Source organism: Colossoma macropomum, unplaced genomic scaffold, assembly GCF_904425465.1.
Source record: "Colossoma macropomum unplaced genomic scaffold, Colossoma_macropomum, whole genome shotgun sequence".
Classification (NCBI taxonomy): Eukaryota; Metazoa; Chordata; class Actinopteri; order Characiformes; family Serrasalmidae; genus Colossoma; species Colossoma macropomum.
Window position 1 is genome coordinate 34,840,348 of NW_023494791.1, and position 20,497 is coordinate 34,860,844.

At 38.3% G+C, this 20,497-nt stretch overlaps 1 protein-coding gene across 4 annotated transcripts; it reads left to right on the forward strand.

Moving 5' to 3' along the window:
- The first annotated feature begins 35 nt into the window (after positions 1 to 35).
- On the forward strand, positions 36 to 20,486 carry prmt9 (protein arginine methyltransferase 9). 4 transcript variants are annotated; one of them, XM_036574921.1, is made up of 16 exons: positions 36 to 185; positions 833 to 875; positions 1,283 to 1,381; positions 1,868 to 2,084; positions 2,263 to 2,411; positions 3,203 to 3,439; positions 3,743 to 3,910; positions 5,829 to 5,931; positions 7,688 to 7,797; positions 7,987 to 8,179; positions 9,634 to 9,817; positions 13,793 to 14,108; positions 14,895 to 15,260; positions 16,095 to 16,248; positions 19,056 to 19,178; positions 19,932 to 20,486. In XM_036574921.1, the coding sequence occupies exons 4-16, from the start codon at positions 1,878 to 1,880 to the stop codon at positions 20,223 to 20,225; spliced, it is 2,604 nt and encodes an 867-aa protein (XP_036430814.1). In that variant the 5' UTR covers positions 36 to 185; positions 833 to 875; positions 1,283 to 1,381; positions 1,868 to 1,877; the 3' UTR covers positions 20,226 to 20,486. The 4 variants fall into 4 exon arrangements, with proteins under 4 accessions (XP_036430814.1, XP_036430813.1, XP_036430817.1 ...); XM_036574923.1 differs by lacking the exon at positions 36 to 185 and adding an exon at positions 222 to 373; XM_036574920.1 differs by lacking the exon at positions 833 to 875.
- Positions 20,487 to 20,497: the final 11 nt, after the last annotated feature.

Sequence of the window (20,497 nt, forward strand, 5' to 3'; positions counted from 1 at the left end):
CATGGGTCAGCTTTGGTCCCGTTTTCCTCCCGGTTTTATTTATGGGGTGAACAGCGGCTTATTGGCTACGACGTTAGCCGAACAAGCTAATGCATAGGTGCACTAAAGTGTTACTTAATTGATGTTGAATGTAATAGAATTTGGTTTTACTTATGCTTATGTGATGATGGTGATATGACTGGGAGGTATGTAGGCATTTCTTACACTGCGGGTGTTAAACTGAGTGCGTGTCAGTGCTTGTTAGCTTTAGCACAGAGGCTATTGTGTGGGTAACGTTAACTAAAGACGCTGAATAGTTTTTCTTTTTTTTTCAATTTCTCAAAAGTCGTTTAATGACATATTAAGCCGCTGCCATGTAATAAAAGCCTTAAAGGTAGATTTGCCCGATTTTAAGAATTTCTGCATAATTTAATGGCTGAGATGTAAAATAAAAAACATTCAGAGTGGTTTGATGTGAAGAGAAACTTACTGAGTCAGATTTTTTTACTATGGTGCTGAGAAGAACCAGGTGTTGTGATGTCTGTAATGCAAATATAGCCATTTTAATTTCTGTCCAAAATGACCAGTGTTACGTGTGTCCCCTACATTTTTTGTGTAATGTTGATTATGAAAAAATAGTATTAAATTTGAAAACCTTCTCTCAGAACTGTCTTATAAAACAGTACCTTGCGCATAAAGCAGCGTATTCTTGATGGATCAAATTACATTTTAAGCCAAAATGTCATCCCCAAACTATCATAAAACAATATTTCAGATATCTGGCAGGATATATCTAACCATTTCATGTATGAACTCTCTGTGAGGGAGTTTTCAGAGGCATTAAACTTTTTAGATGTCTGGTTCCTATCACCACGACTGTGAAAAACTCTGACTCAGTAAGTTTCCCTAGAATAGAGCGTTTTACATCACACCACTGTGAATGACTCTGAATCCCAACAATTTCATCAGGCATTCATTTTTGAAGGCAATTCCACTTTAAAGTAATTTTTTGTCCATTAAATTTCCCATGCTTCAGTAATGGTTTAATATTGATGTTTCACTGCAGTCATGAGAGATCCCAGAGCAGTATTAAGTTTAAATTCACATGGGCAGGTTTGGTCAATCAGCGACATTCAGTAGCATCCAATACCATCCATCTACACCATGTAGCATCAGATGTTTTGTATTGTTCTCATTATGATTTGGAGATATTTAGTGTGGGGTATTAATTGATCCATCACTGCCAAAATGTAACATTTTGTGTGTAAATTGCTGTGTCCTGTTTGTCTGTCTTTGAACACAGAAACCACACCCAACCCATGTCCTGCAGGAAAGGGAACTCTCTCTGATGGGATCAGCTGAGGGGACAGGGACTTCGACATAGGGACTCCATTTTACAGTAGTATGGATTATTACATAAAAAGATTTCCCAGATCCAGATTAAGCCTAAGTCTAAACTAAAATAAATTTCTGTGGATATACTTCTGCATGGACACTGAAATTTAGTCCGAAATTAGGTTTAATCCACATCAAGGAAACCGGCAATAGGTCTGTGATTCAGTAGTAGTAGTAGTAGCATCATCAATATATAACTCACAGTTACTTTCACAAGTGGTTTAATCTCTTACTGTTTAACTGATTATATGGAAAAAAATTAATAGCATGTTAGGTCTCATGTAGTACGCTATCTAGACAGTATGGTGTAGTATTTCTGGAGGCCTTCATGGTATTCATTACATCAGATGCAAATAACTCCCCTTAAATGAACAGGTTATTTTTTCTTGGTAAGAATTGAGACTTAATCTTGCAGGAATGCTTGAGAAAGTTGTATAAAATGGAAATGTTCTAGCTTCTTAATTCCCATCATACTTCCCCATGTGCTGTTTAGTTCTTTCAAAATGCCCAATGAAATGGCGAGGTCAAAGAAGGCGAGGCGTCCTAGGAGAGGCCCGAGGGAACCAAGGGAAGATCCTGCTAGAAATGAGCTCATTTCAAGGTCACTTGAAAGTGCCCAGCAATGCCTGCTCCAACAAGACTATGGCACTGCTTTTGTCCACTACCTTCTTGTCCTGAACCTGGCCCCGGTCTTAAAGGACTTTGCCAGAGTAAGCAGAATGTTTTCTTCTCACTTCATTGCTCCATACTTCTTTCTTCCCAGGCACAATGATGCTTCCTAAGTGGAGTATTGTAGTTATTCAGTAGAGACTGAAGAGGTCATTGGTGTCAGTGGTTTTCTTCAAAGCAAGGCAGCAGTACTGCATGTGTGTCCGCTTGGTTTAACAGGAATCCTTCAGATTCACTCTCTTCAAGTGGGCTGACGAGCTGGACTGTCTTGGACGCATTCAGGACCTCTTCGACTGCTATGAACAAGCTCTGGAGTTGTTTCCTGCTGATGAGGTGATTGTTAACAGCATGGGAGAGCATCTCTTCAGGTACTGTTTACTCTGTTTTGTCTTTTGCCATCCTGACTCAAATGGTTGCCCTGATTTGCCTTTTGTAAATTTATTCATCACATCAATCACTCACATTCCAAGCTAACCCTTTAAACTACAGGTTTATTATTCATTTATTAACTTTACAGGGGAATTTATCAAAATATCTGTGTAACTCAGACTTTGAGATGTAAGCCAAGTCATTCAGAGGGGCTCAATGTCAAAAAATGACTTTATCATAGAAAAACTTGCCAACAGACCTCTTTACAACGGTGGCGATAGGAACGGCAACACAAATATAGCCATTTTATTTACTATACACAATAAGTAGTGGATTTACATGTTTCTTCTGGGTTTTATTTGTAATGTTGATAATGGTAAAGTAGCAAAAAAAAAAATCTTTATGAACTATTGTGCCTTATAATGTGGACCTGTCCATCTTGTATTTTAAAAAACCTATTTGAGTTCACTGTCTTAAAATGCCTCAGGCATCAGGTATCATATTTGTAAATATTTCATGTAATAACTCTTAGAAGCATTTAAACATTTGGACGTCTGGTTATTATCACCACCTTTCAGAGCAATTCTGATTCAGTAAGTGTCTCTTGAATGGAGCCCTTCACATCAAACCACTCTGACTGATTTCGTTTACATCTTAATCATTTAATTATGCAGACATTGTGAAAATTTTGCAGAATTCCCCTGCTTTTACTCCTACTACAAATTATTCTTGATCTGCTTTAAAACTACCATGGAAGTGTTTTTGTAATTTCCTGTTTCTCATGTTTCAGAATGGGTTTCAGGGACGAGGCTGCAGCACACTTCCACAAAGCCCTCAAACTGCGGCCAGATTTCCCTGAGGCAAAGGAGAACTTCTATCGTGTGGCTAACTGGTTGGTGGAGCGCTGGCATTTCTTAATGCTCAATGACCATGGGCGAAACCGCAAGTACCAGCTTGCCATTCAGCGGGCGGTGCAGGAGGGCTGTAGCACAGTTCTGGACATAGGAACAGGCACAGGCATCCTTGGGTAAGATCTGATACAGAAATCGACTGAAGTCAGCTCAAACTTTTACTGTTTTGTCTTTTCATCACAGCCATGTTTTGAAAGAGGAACAAAATACAGTTTCTCCAGAACACAGTGTTACACTTAACATGAAACATCAGTAGACAACTGTGCAACAGTTAATAATACAGTAAAATAAGTGACAGTAATGCACTTAGAAATGCATTGTTTTTGGAGAGGGCTTTCTTTCTCATTTTTGTTTTTCTGAAATATATTTGGTGTTCGTATTCAGCTTATGTGTATTCTGTCTGTGCTGGGTGTTTTCAGGATGTGTGCAAAGAAAGCAGGAGCTAGGGAAGTCTACGCTTGTGAGCTGTCTAAGACTATGTATGAACTGGCATGTGAGGTGGTTTCAGCCAACGGCATGGCAGATAGCATCAAGATTCTACACATGAAATCACTGGAGATGGAAATTCCAAAAGATATTCCAACCAGGTGACTCTTCATTATCTATATAGAAATCATATTTGCCAATTAGTTAGTTAATTACTTAAAAGCTACTTACTTAAAAGTGTACTGATTTACTTATTTGAAAATATACTTGCTTAGGAGTGTGCTTAATTTCTCACTTATTTAAAAGTCTATATACATATTTATTTAAGTAAACTTATTTATTTACTTAAGTGTACTTACTCATTTCTTTAAGAGTGTACTTATTTACCATTTAAAAGTGCACTTACTTATGAGTGTACTTAATTATTTAAAAGCTTATTTAAATGTGTGCGTATGTACTTACTTATTTTCAGTGCTGTGAAAAAGTATTTGTGCCTTCTCAATTCCTATTTTTTAGCATTTTGTCACACTTTAATGTTTCAGATCATCAAATTACTTTTAATATCAGACCAAGATACCTACGAAAACACAAAATGATATTTTTAAATGATGATGATTTCATTTATTGAAGGAAAAATGCTTTTTTAGCCCTACCTGGCCCTATGTGAAAAAGTAACTGCCTCCTTAGCTACTAAATCAACCGGTTAACCAAATTCAATTGACTATTGGGTTTAACTTCACCAGTCACACCTAGGCATGATTACTTCCAGACCTGTTGAATCTAAACATCAATTAAATAGAACCAGTCTGGCAATGTGAAGCAGGCTAGACAGTCTTAAAAAGCAGCACATGATGCCAAGTTCTAAAGATGTTCAAATACAGATGCAAAAAAAGCCACTGCTAAGGCTCTGGGACTCCAGTGAACCACACATCCACAAATGGAGAAAAGTTAGAACAGTGGTGAACAGAGTTGTCGGCCCAGCAAAATTTCACTAAGAGCGCATCAATGATTCTTGCAGGTGGTCATAAAAGAACTCAGGAGAACATCTAAAGAACTGCAGGCCTCACTTGCTTCAGTTAAGGTCAATGTATGCGATTCCACAGTAAGAAAGGCACAGGGTGAAAATGACATCCATGGGTGAGCTGCAAGATGCAAACCACTGCTGACTAAAAAGAGCACAAAGGCATGTCCTGCATTTGCCAAAAAAGCATCTAGATGACCCCTAATATAATATTCTGTGAACTGATGAGTCAAAGATGGAACCTTTTAGAAGACATGGGTCCCGTTACATCTGACTTAAAGCTAATACCGCATTCCAGAGTAAGAACATCAACAGTCCGAAACACACAAGCAAGTCCACCACTGAATGGCTCAAAAGAAACAAAATTAGGGTTTTGGAGTGGCCGAGTCAAAGTCCTGACTTGAATCCCATTGAGATGCTGTGGCGCGACCTTAAACGGGCATACTCACCCTCTAATCTAGCCGAATTAAAATAATTCTGCTAAGAAGAGTGGGCCAACATTCCTCCACAGCAATATAAAAGACTCTTCGCAAATGTTTGATTGCAGTTACTGCCCAGGGTGGCGCAGCTAAGTATTAGGTTTAGGGGGGCAGTTACTTTTTAACATGAGTGATAAAGTTTTTTTAATTGTGCTTTATCTTCAATAAATAGAATGATCATTTAAAAGCTGCAGTGTAAGTTTACTTGTGCAGGTTTTATCTTGTATTAATATCCGTTGAATGATTTGAAACATTTAAATGTGGCAAATTACCAAAAATAGAAGAAATCGAGTGGGGGGAAATACTTTTTCACAGCACTGTATTTACTTAAGAGTGTACTTACTCGCTCACTTATTTAAAATTTAAATAACCTAAGTTAAAGTGTATTTGCTTATTAAAATGTGAACTTATTTAAAAGTATACAAAGTTATTTAAGAGTGACTGTTTTTAAACTTGTAACTTAAAAAATGTACTTACTACATTTCTCTAATCTTATCTAAATCATTTTATGAAAATGCTGTGAAATCCTTTGAGGGCGCGGTTGTTTACTGTGAAATTTGTCATGTTTCTCTTTGAAAGGGTGTCTCTGGTTGTGACAGAAACTGTGGATGCTGGACTGCTCGGGGAGGGGATCATCGAGAGTTTGATTCATGCCTGGAAGCACCTGCTCCTACCGCCACCCGTAAGCAATTCCTCTCAGTGAGGTTATGTGTCTTGACAGTAAAGTTTTGTCATCTTGTTCCATTACAGCAATGCTGGTAATATGAAAGCCTCTGGTTTCAGTCAGTGCTTAGACTTCAAAAATAAATAAAATGCAGATTCCTGCACTGGTTTTGTTTGAACTCAAATTTATTTCACTTTGCCAACCTGTCTCCACAGTGGAATACTAGCTTGGACCACTCAAAAGTTTAGAATCACTTATAATTTTAATAAGTGTTATTTAATAATAACATGTACAGTGTAGATTAAAATGTTATAAACTAGACTTCAAAACTTAAACCAGTGCTTTATTCACAGTTTAAGGTCTTTTGGGAACAGCATATAGTTAGGACATAGTAAAAAATATAAAAGAGTTATTAAATAATAAGCTATAATTACTGTTTAATTAAGGAGATTTGATTATTGAATTTCAAACATGTTGTGGGTGTCAGTTTCTTTATAAGTTCATTCTCATTGCTGTACAGATTTCTCAATCATCATGAAATCATTTAGAGCTCTGCTTATCATCGAAAATGTCTTGTAGGTTCCTGCAAACTGAAACTAGTTTTTAAGAAATTAGTTTCCAAACTTTTGAACTTTTCAAGATCAACTGTGGTTCCAGTTTTGACCATATATAAGTTTGTTCATATGAGTAAAAACTGAGCACAGAATTTCAAATGTAACCAACAGTGCCATCTGGTGCTTATCTTTGGTAACAACATTTGTCAGTACTAATGCTGTATTCAGGTGCAAATTGGCAAGTAATTTTCTCGAAGGAGTCGTTTGTTCACCTGACGTGTATGTTTTTGTAGCAGATACCAGTTTTAGCCTCTTTTACGGTTGTTTTTGCACACAGACCTAGCAGAAATCACACGTGGGTCAACTGTGCATAGTTTACATTTACTTCAGCATTGCCTGATTGTTTTCCATTATTGGACAGTTCACTTCTTTCCTCGGCTATGATGACGAAATAGTGTTGCTGTCGTAGTTTGGCCAGTTCAGTTCCAGTTTAATGTCACCGTCTGACTTCAAAGGGTGTTTATCTGGTGGCTGCTGGCAGGAAACTGATTTTGCAGTAAAACCAAGGCAACTTGAAAGCAGCAAAAGTTTAGTTTAGGATCAATATATTGTAAACTGTGATATTTACAATAATAGACCAGACTCTGAAGCTGTTGTTAAAGGGGAATTCCACAGATTTTCCAATGTCTCCGTTATTCAATCTTTGGGATGTAAACAAAGTACTTCAGAGTGGTTTGATGTGATATGGTTCAGTGGAAAAAACATACTGACTTGGATTTCCTTACAGTGGTGGTGATAGTATCTAGGGGTTGTGATGTCTACAACATAAATATTGCCATTTTATTCACTATCCAAAATGACCACTGAACCTATTCTTAGGTGTTTGTACATGTGATGCTGATAATGGTAAAATAAATATAAATCGGTTATGAATAGAAAAAAAAAAATACATCTCAGGACAAAACTTGATCTCAAATCTATCATTAATGTCTCAGGCATCGGTCAACGTATTCTTAGTCATTTACTTTTTGTGAGGTAGCTTTTAAAGGCAATAAACACTCCAGACATCTGGTTCCTATCACCACTACTGTGAACAATTCTGACTCAGTAAGTTCACAAAAGACTCTGAACAATCTTAATGATTTAATTAAGCAAATTCGATTGAAAAAGTGGTGGAATTCTCTTTTTAAAGGTGACTGACATGTGTAATCTCCCTAAAGAATCCCGAAGAGCCTCAGTCTGCTCCATCCCAAACGGGCCGAGTCATTCCTGGTGGAGCAACTGTATTTGGAATGGCTGTTGAGTGCCAAGAGATCCGCAGACACCACAGGTGAGAGTTGTAAGCATAAACTAATGATGTTTTATAGATGTAATTATAATTCTTGTAAAGTTCAAACTTGAAGTTTTAATTGCTTGACCTGGCGTCTCATTATTTAACTGTTATGCACTTCCTCTGCTGTTGTCAAACAGAAGCACAGAGCTTTGTTCCGAGCAGTAGTGTTTATGTGTGTGCTTGCAGGCTGTGTGTGTCTGCAGTTGGAGGATTGGATCTGGAAGCAGTACGAGAGATCCGCAGTCCTGTAAGCTGTTCGGTTGATGCAGATGAATCTGCAGAGCCCTACACTACTGAGAGACTGAGCCGCCTGCCTGGAGGCTTCACCGCCCTCACAGAGCCCTGCAGAATGCTCGATATAAATTTCAATAACGTGCAGGTATGCGCACCTATGTTCAGCACCACAGCTATGATGATGTATTCTGAGGAGTATGCGGAGAAAAAATATCAGTCTGTTGTTCAGTTCGCAGTAATACTGTTGTGCTAAATATTTGGGCTGGGCAATGTACTTGTAGAACACTGACCAATGACGTGTTTCATTATAAAGAGAGCAAAGTTAGTCTAGTTTAACTGGATTTAATGCAACACAGTATGCCAAATACTGAATAAAAATCATTGTATTTGCAGTGTTTGATGGAATTTTTGAAACATTTAGCACTACTGATTCTTTTTTTCTCAGTTCCAACTGATCAGATGTCTGAAAAAATAATTATTGTAATATATATCTATATTGCCGTATCGCCCACCTCTAATAATTATACTGTTTAGCAGCGGTGAACCATGAGTATTAGGGCTCAGTTTGGGCCATAAATGTCAAAATAGGAAAACCCCCCTCCTGTGATAATGCTAATATCTGCTGCCACCCCTATGGGATTCTGTTGGTATGTTAGCACTAAGCTAATGGCCATTCTAGATTAAACAAGGATGTTTAAAGCTTGTAAAAGACATTCCAAGTATGAATTAAGCCTAACATATTAGCATGTATTTTACCTTGTTTGTAGTAGTTTTATAGTGACTCCAGCGAAGATGATTGTACTTATGATTGATCTGATGCGTTAGGCCTTAAGTTTAGCTCATGAAGGCATAATCAATGGGAGAGCTCACTTGGCTATATCATCACAGGTCCATGCAGGGATAAAAAAAATTAAAAATCCTCATGATTGGACAATTTAACCCTTTTGTTTCCAATCAAAACTTAATAGGAGTAATGTTTTAATGCTTGCAGAGTTTAAATACAGGCATGATTCTGTTGAATTGAAATGAATTAATAATTGCAGATGTATATTTTTTTTTTTAGCTCCCAGAAGTCATAAGGCCTTAAAGGTCCTGAGGGTTTTCCACTCTGTTTACAATTTTGAACTCTATTGATTTAAATCTCTAACATAATGAGGCCTGTCACAACACACCTTGCAGTATAAAACCTTACATGGAATATGTTGAAACATGTCATGCCTGTGTTGTACTGTGATTAAATACCTTCATATCACATAAAAATCTAAGGAATTTAATATGAAAAGAATTTTGGGCATCATCTATCACCATATGCTGACCTTACATAATGTAGGGTATTCTGTTTGGTCACTGAACTAGACTTGCAAAATAAATCAAATGATTCAGAAGTGCCTCACCCTGGCACCTTGGCATTACATGGTCCAAAGGGGCATTCTTTCCATTAGTAGAGGAGTATCTCAGAACTACAGCTCCACCTGCTGGACAAAAACTCAGCCTAATTCGTCAAAAAAACCTTTTTAAATCGATCTAGTTGTCATACAAACATAAACGATATTCTTAATCATACACTGCTCATTAACAAATGATCGCTCTTTCCTGCAGGAGCTGGAGAGCCTGTGCTCCAGGAAGGTGATGCGTCTGCGGGTGCCGGTGACCCAGGAGGGTGCTGTGGATGCTCTGGCTGTGTGGTTCCAGCTGCACCTGGACCAAGAGAACAGCATCTCCACCGGGCCTCAGGAGAACACCTGCTGGGAGCAGGCCATCTACCCAGTGCAAAGCCTAGCCCGTAAGACAGTCTCCAGATAATAAAATGTTAAATGCAGAACAGAATTGTCTATGGCAGCAAGGCCAAATGACCTGCAGTAGTCTCAGTCTTAGATTTAGTCTAGGTCCTAGACAATAAAACGTTGGTCACACTTTATTTGAATGGTCTCCTATAGATGATCTACAGATACTTATGTTTTTAACAAACTTTCTGGTGATAGTTGATTATCAGTAACATTAAGGTTAGGGTTAGGTCTAGGAGTAGGTTTAGGTTTTGCCTTGAGGTTAAGGTTAGGGTTAGATTTAATAGAATCTTTCACCCACAACTTCAGGTTCAGTTGCATTTGATAGATAGGTAGTTGAATGTTAGTTAAAGTAAGAAGGAGCATCTACAGTGGACCATGCACATGAAGTGTTACCAAACTTTGCTATATGGTTTTGTACATCCTCTTTATAAAGGGGAATTCCACAGGTTTTTCAAATTTTCCGCATTATTCAGTCATTCACAGTGGTTTGATGTGAAATGGATCATTGTAGAGAAACTTAACAATTTGGTTTTCTTTACAGTGGTAGTGACAGGAATCAGAGGTCGCAATATCTACAGCGCAGTATATAGTCATTTTATTTAATATCCAAAATGTCTAGGGAATCTGTACATATCTTCTGACCTTTTATATGTTGATAATGGTGAATTAGTGAAAAATATGTTTGCCTTAGAACAACTTGCAGGCACTTTACTACCTTGAATGAATGTTAAAAAAATACATTTTAGGCCAAAATCTTGTCTGTAAAACAATGCCTTAGGCATCAGGCAATGTATGTGTAACCATTTTCATGTAATAATTTTCTGTGATGTCGCTTTTAGAGTATAGGTAGATAATATGGTAGAAATATTGCGATGCTTAAAGACATTTTCACAATATATGATATCACTATATTTATTTTTTCAGACATCTAATCAGTTGGAACTGAGAAAAAAGATTCAGTAATGCTATATTTTAAAAAATACAACCAAAAACTAACAATATTTGGCATACTGTCTTGCATTAAAAGTGCTTAAATGGACTAATTTTGCTCTCTTTTTAATGAAACATGCAGTTAGTCAGTGTATTTGGATATTGTATTGGATCATGATATTGTATTGTATTGTGACATAATTTATCATGATAACGATACACACTGTCACATTGCCCAGCCCTATTTTAGAGGCATTTAAACCTGCTGGTCATGTGGATCCTATCACCACCACTGTCAACAATCCTGACTTTGAAATGAATTATTTCACATCAAACCACTAGGAATAGCTGTTTATATCTTAACCATTAAATCATGCTGAAAATTTGAAAAACAGTTGTAAGAAATTTGAAAATTGTTCTTACAACTGTAAATTTGGCCTGATCTTTATGGCTGCTCGAATCAGTGATGCAATACCACATGAACATGTTCTATTTCATTAACATATTTTACATTTTCAACATCAGACTTTACACTGCAAGATGTGTAATGACAGCCCTCAGCATGTCCTGCTGCAGTCTTACATTTACGCTTGGTCTGGTATCTGTGTAACAAAATGTTAATAAAGTTAAGACATTTAAAAATGCAGGCTACTTTTTGAATGTAGTCTATGCTGTAAATTAGACCTTTATTACCAATTTATTACCACCACTAATGCATACTTAAAGTTTGTTTAAAAAGTTCTACTTCACCAACAAACTTTTCTAAAAGGATCATATGTTCTAATCCCTGGAGCAGCCCTAAAGGTTCTACCCGACTAGTGTCTGTGACTCATGGCATTTTTTGACTATTTTTGATCAGTGTTGCTCTGTTATGACACAGCTGCAGTCATAGGCAAGCCTTAGTGCTGATAAGAGCTTCCTATAGCATTAGGGCTAATTGTCAGGGGCAGCGTCTGGGGAGGAACACCCTCCTCATCCTCCTTTTTCTCCACCTCCTCCTCCGGTGATTGCTGACATCCTCTTTCCCCGACGTCCCGCCAGCGCTGATTCCTCTCTTTAGTGTTCATGAAATTCTAATGGGGCATGAATATGCATGCTCCTCCAACTCCCAGCCACAAGCCACACATACACATGCACCTCTGATAGGACGCGTTCAGATGCTGGTCCTACAGGACTGCTCTTCACGCACCTCCTAAGCTCATTTGGCATTCTTGCTCTTTCAGTTTCTCTCTCCTACTTTCTGTTTCTCCTTTTTGGACACAGGAGAGCACAGTTTGTCTCTTGCCAATTTAAATTGATGGTTAAAAAGTTAGTCATTTAGTTTGTGTGTTTGTTCATTCACAGTTACTGTAGTACGAAACTTTAAGGGTGACTGAAATTGCTTACAAAGCTGTAGTAACAATGTAACAGTGTACTGGAGAGTAGGACACAACCTAACACGGGGTAAAATGTAACATGGACTTCTTTTGTTGTCAGACAAGTTCATAAACAACATGCTTTTGGACATGATCTTGTATTCCTCAACATAATCAGCGAATTCTGACAGCAGTCAGATCATTTGTCAAGATTTTTTTTTATACCTTGCTGTATATACACTCATTGTCCATTTTATCAGCTCCACTCACCATATAACCGCACTTTGTAGGTCTATAATTACAGACTGAAGACCATATGTTGCTCTGCATACTTTGTTTGCCCCCCCCCTTTTATCCTGTGATTCAATGGTCAGGACCCTCAAAGATCCACCACAGAGCAGGTATTACTTGGGTGGTTATTCTTTTTAGCACTGCAGTTACACTGACATCATGGTGTGTTAGTGTTGGGTAGCTACAGGTATGAGGGGTAGTATGAGGGGTTCAGACACAGCAGTGCTGCAGGAGTTTTTCAACCCCTCAGTACAAATAGTCACATCAAAAATATTCATCCAGCAGCATCTTGTGGGCAGCATCTTGTGACCACTGATGAAGCACTAGAGGATGACCAACACAAACTGTGCAGCAACAGATGAGCTATCATCTTTACATCTACAACATGGACCAACAAAGTAGGAATGTCTAATAGAGTGGACAGTAAGTGCACAAAACTCCAGCAGCTGATCCACTTGTACCAGAACAACACACACTAGCACACCACCACCACTACATCAGTGTCACTGCAGTGCTGAGAATGTTCCACCATCCAAATAATACCTGCTCTGTGCTGGTCCTGTGGGGGTCCTGATCAATGAAGAACAGGGTGAAATGGCCTAACAAAGTATGCAGAGAAACAGATGGACAACAGTCTGTAATTGTAGAACTTCATAGTGAACTGATATGGTAAGTGAAGCTGATAAAGTGGACAAAGAGTGCAGATACAAGTAGGTGCACTTAATGAACATTGTGCCTACTTGTGCTTGTTTGTGCGTAAGATGGATGTTAGTGTAACATTTTACAAGTAATTTAGGATAATTTCTATTGGTATGTTAATCATAAATTTTAACACAGTGGGGAGGGTAAGTGAATTTTTTAATTATGCAAAAAAAAGCCTCTGCCTTGACGAGCCTCTTTTCACTAATCATATTCATTTTGATGAATATATTTTGAGTATTTAGATATACTTTGAACAAGATAGAGCTCAACAGAAATTGACCATACTTTTTATTAGGGATGCATCAATATGGAAATTGTGGACTCTTTCATGTACCTTTCATGTACATATCTGCTAATAAACGACAAAATGTATAAATCAGGAATAAATCTACCTGGATTAGCATTGTGAATAAAATGGATACATTTTAGCATAGTCACCAGGCATCACCTAAATATTCTGCTCTTATTGAGTACAATAACTGTCATTAAACATCGTTTTGATATATCAGCCAAACCTAAACATCCATCCAATGCCGATATATTTTTTTAAAGCCAGTATCTGCTGATTCACATATCACTGTGCATCTTTACTTTTTTAGCAACTATTACAACTAGTCCCTCAGTCTGTTACAGTTTATTATTTAGCACTTTTATCACTACAGAGAGCTACTTTTTTTCCTCCCTCATGTGCAGATTGCAGTGTGAAGCGTAATGACGAGCTGTTGGTGGAAGTCTCCTGCAGGGACGCTTACCTGAGACTGTGCTGCGTTGCCATAGTGAGAGATGGCCAAATGTTTCATCTTGACAGCATGGAAGAAGATGACTATTCCGCTGTAGCGCCACTGAATCCTGAGGTGGATTTGTGTAGTGCGCTGGCGAGCCTCCAGACCCGCCACGATACAGTATCTAACATGTTTACGCTGGAGTGCTCAGAAATCGCCCTGCTCAACAACGTCAGTTACCACAATAGCTTTCGAATGGCAGTGGAAAAACTTTTGACCTCTCTCAGGTAGGCATGACTGTGGTTAGCATTTGTTTACTGAACTGGGTTTTTGAATGAGGTGTGTGCAAGTATGGGTAATGAACTGTACCGATTGGGTTGGTGTCCATGAGATAACACGACCTACAGACCTTGAGATATTTTGTTTATTTATTTATAACTTCAATTGACAAAAGTGGAGAAGTGTTGAAACCCACACCTGTTAAAACAATCTCTCTTTTATTTTAATCTTTTTTTTTTTAAAAACAGTGAGCACAACAGTGGTGTAGTAATATACTTGTTTTGCTATAAATTTATGAATTATTTAATGCTGTCTTCAGTTGTCAAAATCTGTTAAACAAAGAAGAGCTGTAAATAATAATTTAATAACTTAAATTAGTTTATTTATATTGTTGTATTGTTGCAAATACAACAGGTGCAGACATCATTTTGTCTGGATAGTAGACCTTTGTATATTTAGAGAAATAAAAAAGATTGATATGATTGAGTTACTTATGCCCCAAAATTCTAAGAGCTAAATGTTGCATGCTTTGGATAAAAAAAGGTGATTTTGTAAACTGGTGTTTTGTCTAAATAGCTTTATAACTACAAAATGTTTGGTAAGGAAGGTGTGTGTAGTGCAAGGCTTCATCAGGTATGAATCAGCTCCTATGCTACATGCTAAATCTCAGTGTTTTCTTCTTTTTTTTAATGAATAAAAATCTAAGATATTTTCTCATTGAGATTCTAATGTTATTCATTTAAAGCTGGTATTTGAATAGCAGAATTGGCTAAAATGCCCATTTTTGCCCTCAGGTCATCTCGGGAGATGCAGGCGTCAGAGATCTCGTCTTCAGAGCCCTTCTACATGTTGGACGTCTCTGAAGGATTCTCCGTGCTCTCTCTGCTGGCAGCTAGACTGGGGCAGGATTCAGGATCGAGTCTGGTGCAGGCGTACAGCTCAGTGGAGAAAGATCAGCATCAGGCTCTGCTGCGGCTCCTGGCTCAAAGTAACGGAGTGGAGGAAAATGCACTTGAGTTTTGGCTCAGCCACGTGGAAGACGACTCTGCTGTGCTGCAGAGGCCAGCCTCAGAAAAGCTGTGGAGCGCTATTGTGCTGGACTGCATTGAAACCTGCGGCTTGATCAGACAGAGGCTGATGGAGAAAGCTACACTTGCTAGGTGAAGAGACTTGTCTTGAGATGGTTATTGTTGAAGTGACACTTCCGCAAAAAAAAAAAAAAAATCAAATTTGGTTCCCCTTACCAAAAATGTAGTCTGTTGGCATAGACACGTTTGCTTCTTAAACAAAAGTTGAGGTTCAGGCTTTAAGATGACTGCTAGCACTGTTTTTATTCTATATAACACACAGTGTGAGAAACAATGTAAGCATCTCAACACAGAAGCAGGTTTGAGGTAAGTGTGTGATGATCTATGATGCCAGTTGGTGGGCTTTAAGATTCAGTTACTTATTAGCTACTTAGCCTCGTAGCTCCAGTGCAGATCTAAAGTAGCAAATTAAGACAAAAAATTTGTCACTTTTATTTTTTGCCAATGCTCGCTTCACTTCAGCTTTCCTTATTTAAAAGACAGTTCCACCAATTTTTCAAAGCTTCTGCATAATTCAATTGTTAAGATGTAATTGGTCATTTAGAGTTTGATATGAAATGCTTAACTGTTGAGAAACTTGCTGATTCAAATTTCTTTACACTGGTACTGATGGGAACCAGTGCTCACAAAATGACCAGTAAACCTACACTGAGTTCTGAATTGTACATGTACTCTTGATAATAGAAAAATAGCCAAAAAATGCAAAAAAGTTTTCTTTGGGGACTTTTGCAATACTATGCCCTGCAAGTCTGACTTTGTAAGTTTCTACTAAGTTTTAGTAATTCCCTTTTAACTTAATCTTTCGTGGAATGAGGTCCATCTTTTTTTTTCTTTTTAGCAGAGGAGAGTGTTATAATCTAGCTTTTTTAACTTTCTGTAACTTGTCTGTGTCATATTGTCATCCAGGTGTCTCTTGGAGGATGGTGGGCGTATTTTCCCAGAGCGCATTGTCATTCACGGCTTGCTGGTGGAGTCAGACACGCTGCTTCAGGAGAGCGCGGTGCAGGGCACAGATCCCACGCTGGGATTCAACATTGCTCCCTTCATCAACCAGTTCACTGTAAGCTTTTCTTTATATCGCATATGTCACCCTCAAGTGCAGGCAGGCCACAGCACCGCTAGTGTTCTTCCTCATTAAGCACAACTGACTCAGCTCATCAGCTCATCACCAAAGCCTCTGAGTTGAATACAGAGTGTATGCAAAGCTGTGGCCCACCAGGAACCAAGTTTGACCCCCTGCTTCATATACTGCCTTTCGTATTCAAGTTCGTGATTGAATGTTACACATCAAATAACAGAAACCGCAATAGGATGGTGGTATCATGGGTCAAATTAACATTACTGAAAGGCAGCAAGAGTGAGACAAAGACAGTATTGTGTGGAAAAAGTAATGTACAGTCCAATTTTGAAGGAAGAGATTGTTCTATAGAAATATTTTTGCAATTTACTAAAAACACATGGGCGAACCCTAGATGTGTCATCGCCCTGCATCACTTAACCAAAATGATGAACATTTGTTGGATCATCTAAATGCCTTGATTCATTCCAACAAAGATCTGTGATTGATAAATATGCTCACATCTGGGGCTCCAAACGTTTGATGAAAAGCGGCTGCAACATCCTTTCATCAACCAGCTAACTGTAGCCTTTTTTTCATATCACAAAAAAAAGGGTGGGTGCCCATGGTTTGATGACCTCTTCTGCTGATTTGAGTGAAAATAAGTTAACACATCTTCTACAGAGAACACACTTCTGCACATTTAACATATTGTAAAAAAAAAAAAAAGATGTCTGCGTGAAGGTTATAGCACATTTTATGTGTTTCTTATTTTTTCCCAATGTGTTAAACAAGAAATTGCAAACTAAAATTAGTAGAAAATACCATATTTAAGGCCCATTCACATTTCTTATTTTTAACCTTATCCCTTGTTTTCAGGCATCACTTTACCCCTTGGGTAACTAAGTTATAAGGGGTAGTAGTGGGACAACCCTTAACATTGTTGAGACCTCAAATAAACCAATGCTATTGCTTGCAGTTACTACAGTGAACAACCTAGAATATCAAAGTATGCTAATTTTGTTGGACATGACAGGACAGGTGAATCATACTGAAAATAGCTTGGAAAAAATGTTCAGGACGTGTTTTCCTGCTTTGCTTTGATAATGTACAACATTGCATTTGGGCTTATTTTGATCATAACCTCTGGTACATTATTTTGAGCTGTTGGAGCAATTTACTGATTCACAAACAGTAGACTTTCATAGCCTGTGTGTCCTTATCAAAACAAACACATCCACCAAGTTTAATCATTTTTCAAACGTTCTGTTTTATTATATCATTGCCATCCAAAGAAAAACAACTATCTCTGTAAAATGGTAGGTGTACAGATTTTAATGCAAGTTTACGTAAAGAGAAAAAGCCTATGTAAAAAAAAAAAAATGGAATTAACTAGTTTTTCGTTCTCATCAGTTTAGGAACATTGAAACAAAAGAACAGAAACGTTAAAATATTGGTAGCAAACTGATAGCAAACAGACCAAATTTTATTTTATTATTATTATTTTTTTTTAATTATTTTATTTTTTTTATTATTCTGTTTCTGAGCCCTGCTCACAGCATACAATAAAGTATTGTCGTATAGAAAAAGAGTGGTAAGAGGCTCATTTGTATATTCTGCAATATCTGTGTAGCAGATAATCTGTCATTCAGCTCTACTATTGGTGATATTAACTCCTCTCTGGCATAATGCATAAGTTTAGAACTGAACACAAGCTGCGTCAAAGCACGTTTCATAGGTTGCAGTAGTTTCTCGTCCCTAAAGAGCTAATAACCAGTGCTTTGTACTTAACCCATTGTTTTGATTTTTTTTTTTTGTTCATCCCATTGCTGAAATGCCATTTCAGTGGTATCAGGGATTTTCTAACCGTACAACCAGGAGCAGAAAAGAGCTTTTGAATGTTGCGTTTACACGCTAATTTCAGTTGGGCACTCATGGGACGGTGGTACGTTTATTCCCGTAGTCTTTGAAGTGCTCAGTCAAGGGTCATGCTTTTTAGCATGACTAGAAAGGGGGGGTGTGAGGGACTCAGCATTGCTCTGTGCAGGAGCCTGTTGACCCGGACCCACGTGTAAAGTGCATATAAAAGATAGCACCTGTAGATTAGGACACTATTTATGAACTCCTTCAAGTGCTGCTTTGTTAAGGCAAAAGCCAAAACTGTGCAAATATTGCATTAGGGAATGAAGGCTATGAGCTGTGGTTGCACAATATAGTGTTTGCTAATCATGATCATGATATGACAGTAGGCAAACTGCAGAGAGCTGCAATGTCAAATGAGCCTCTAAACAATAATTGTGTGCTTTAGATTATTGAGGCCAGTGTTCTTCAGATGTTTTAAAGCATTCACATGATCCAACAAGCAAATTATTTTGGTCAGTAATATTTTTAGTACATACTGCAAGGCATATCACAATTGCAGTGTGGTAATTGGTCCATGTCATGCATACTAGGAACTGCAAATATATATGGCATATGTTTATACTCTTGCTTGAAACACATATGGCAGAATTAAAAATTAGTAAAACAGAGCTCCCTCTTTTCCTTCACTTGGTAGAATGTCAAAAATATAAACTGGGGGACGGTCAGAAGCGACGTCTCGTGTTCTGTCGCTGTAGCTTCATTTTCGATTTTGTCGTCTCTCGTTCACGGTGCTTTCTGTTAGGACATGGTGTTGCAGTTCTGTACAAGGTGGACAGTTATATAACTTTGAGATTTGACAGATCGTGCCTTGATTTAACCTGACTACCTTTTTTAAAGGAATGTCTGTTTAAATCCTAACATGTAACAGTTGTTAAATCTGTACTTAGGTGCCTGTTCATGTATTTTTGGACCTGTCCACACTGGAGTGCACACACCTCAGTGATCCAGTAGAGCTTTTCACCCTCGATCTCATGAACAGCAACGCCAACTATACCAGTCGAGGCATCAGAGTAAGGCAATCTAGACGTGTTGTTGTTAAACTAATAAGGTTGTGCAGCAGCCTTCCCCCACGAAACATGAACAGGGAGTTTTTTTACATTGTCAGTCATATAGTTCCTGTAATGCAGGGTTCACATGTTGGTGGTAGACAGCTGATGGCAAACCGCATATTCCATTGTTCCATTGAGGAGCTGTGACGGAAAATTCCCCTGCTAGTAAGCGGAACATTACATCAAGAGTTCTATTTTCCCAACTTTTGCCATATACCGCAGCAGTGAAATAACCCGGATGTGATATCAAACATTGTTGAATTCCAGTATTACACCACAAAAAATGTAACAACAGAGCATCCTTCTGATAAGACAGTCACCATGTAGCTGTGTTATCCCGCTACCGCTACAGTTTTGTTTTTCTCAACATTAACATGTAAACACAGCCTTTAGTCCACTTCACATGGTTTTTAACAATTATGGTTTTATTATTTTAACAAGAAGTGATTTATATGTTGCAAACACACAATTTAACCTAAAGCTAAAACTACCAAAGCATACCAAGAACAAAGTTAGCATGGCAGGTAGTGTGCAGTTATGACATAACCTGCTGAGAGGACACAGGTTACTTTGGAAAGGTGATGCAGATATTCAGGCTGTACTGCTCTCCTACAGGCCAAGCTGAGACTCAGCCAAAGCAGAATGCACAAAAGAGTTAAGAACAATTTAACCTCATATTGCTTTAAATTCTCACTTCTCTCTCATCTGTTGTAGGTGCGTGTTACTGCCCCTGGCAAAGTGACCGCCATCCCATTCTGGTACCAGATCTATCTGGACGTGGATTTGACAGTCACCACATTCAGCCAGGACTCACATTGGAAGCAGGCGGCTGTGGTCCTGCAGCGCCCCCTGCTGGTAAATACAGGTGACTGGGTCCAGCTTACCATCCAGCTACACAAGAGCAGCATCTCTATAACAGCTGTCAGAGAGGAGGCAGTCATAGCAGATGATGCCACTGCTAAGGAAGAGCCTGTTGCTATGGACCATCCACGAGGTGGCTTTTGTTGACATGGAGGGGCACAGCAGGACCTGTTATTAGTGCCATAAGAACCAGGGTGTGCTCTAGGGTGGAGTCCAGCACAGTTTGGTGCTTTCTCCGCTCTAACACACTCACTAATTCTGGTAACTAACATTTGATGTGAGCAGTAAAATCGTAGTAAAAAAAGACTGCACTGAGGTGTAGTTCTGCTTGACCATAGTTGGGTAACCCTGACCTAAAGGAAGGTCGGGCATGTTGCCATGGACTCTATACAGTTAAAATTGATATTAATTTAGTATTG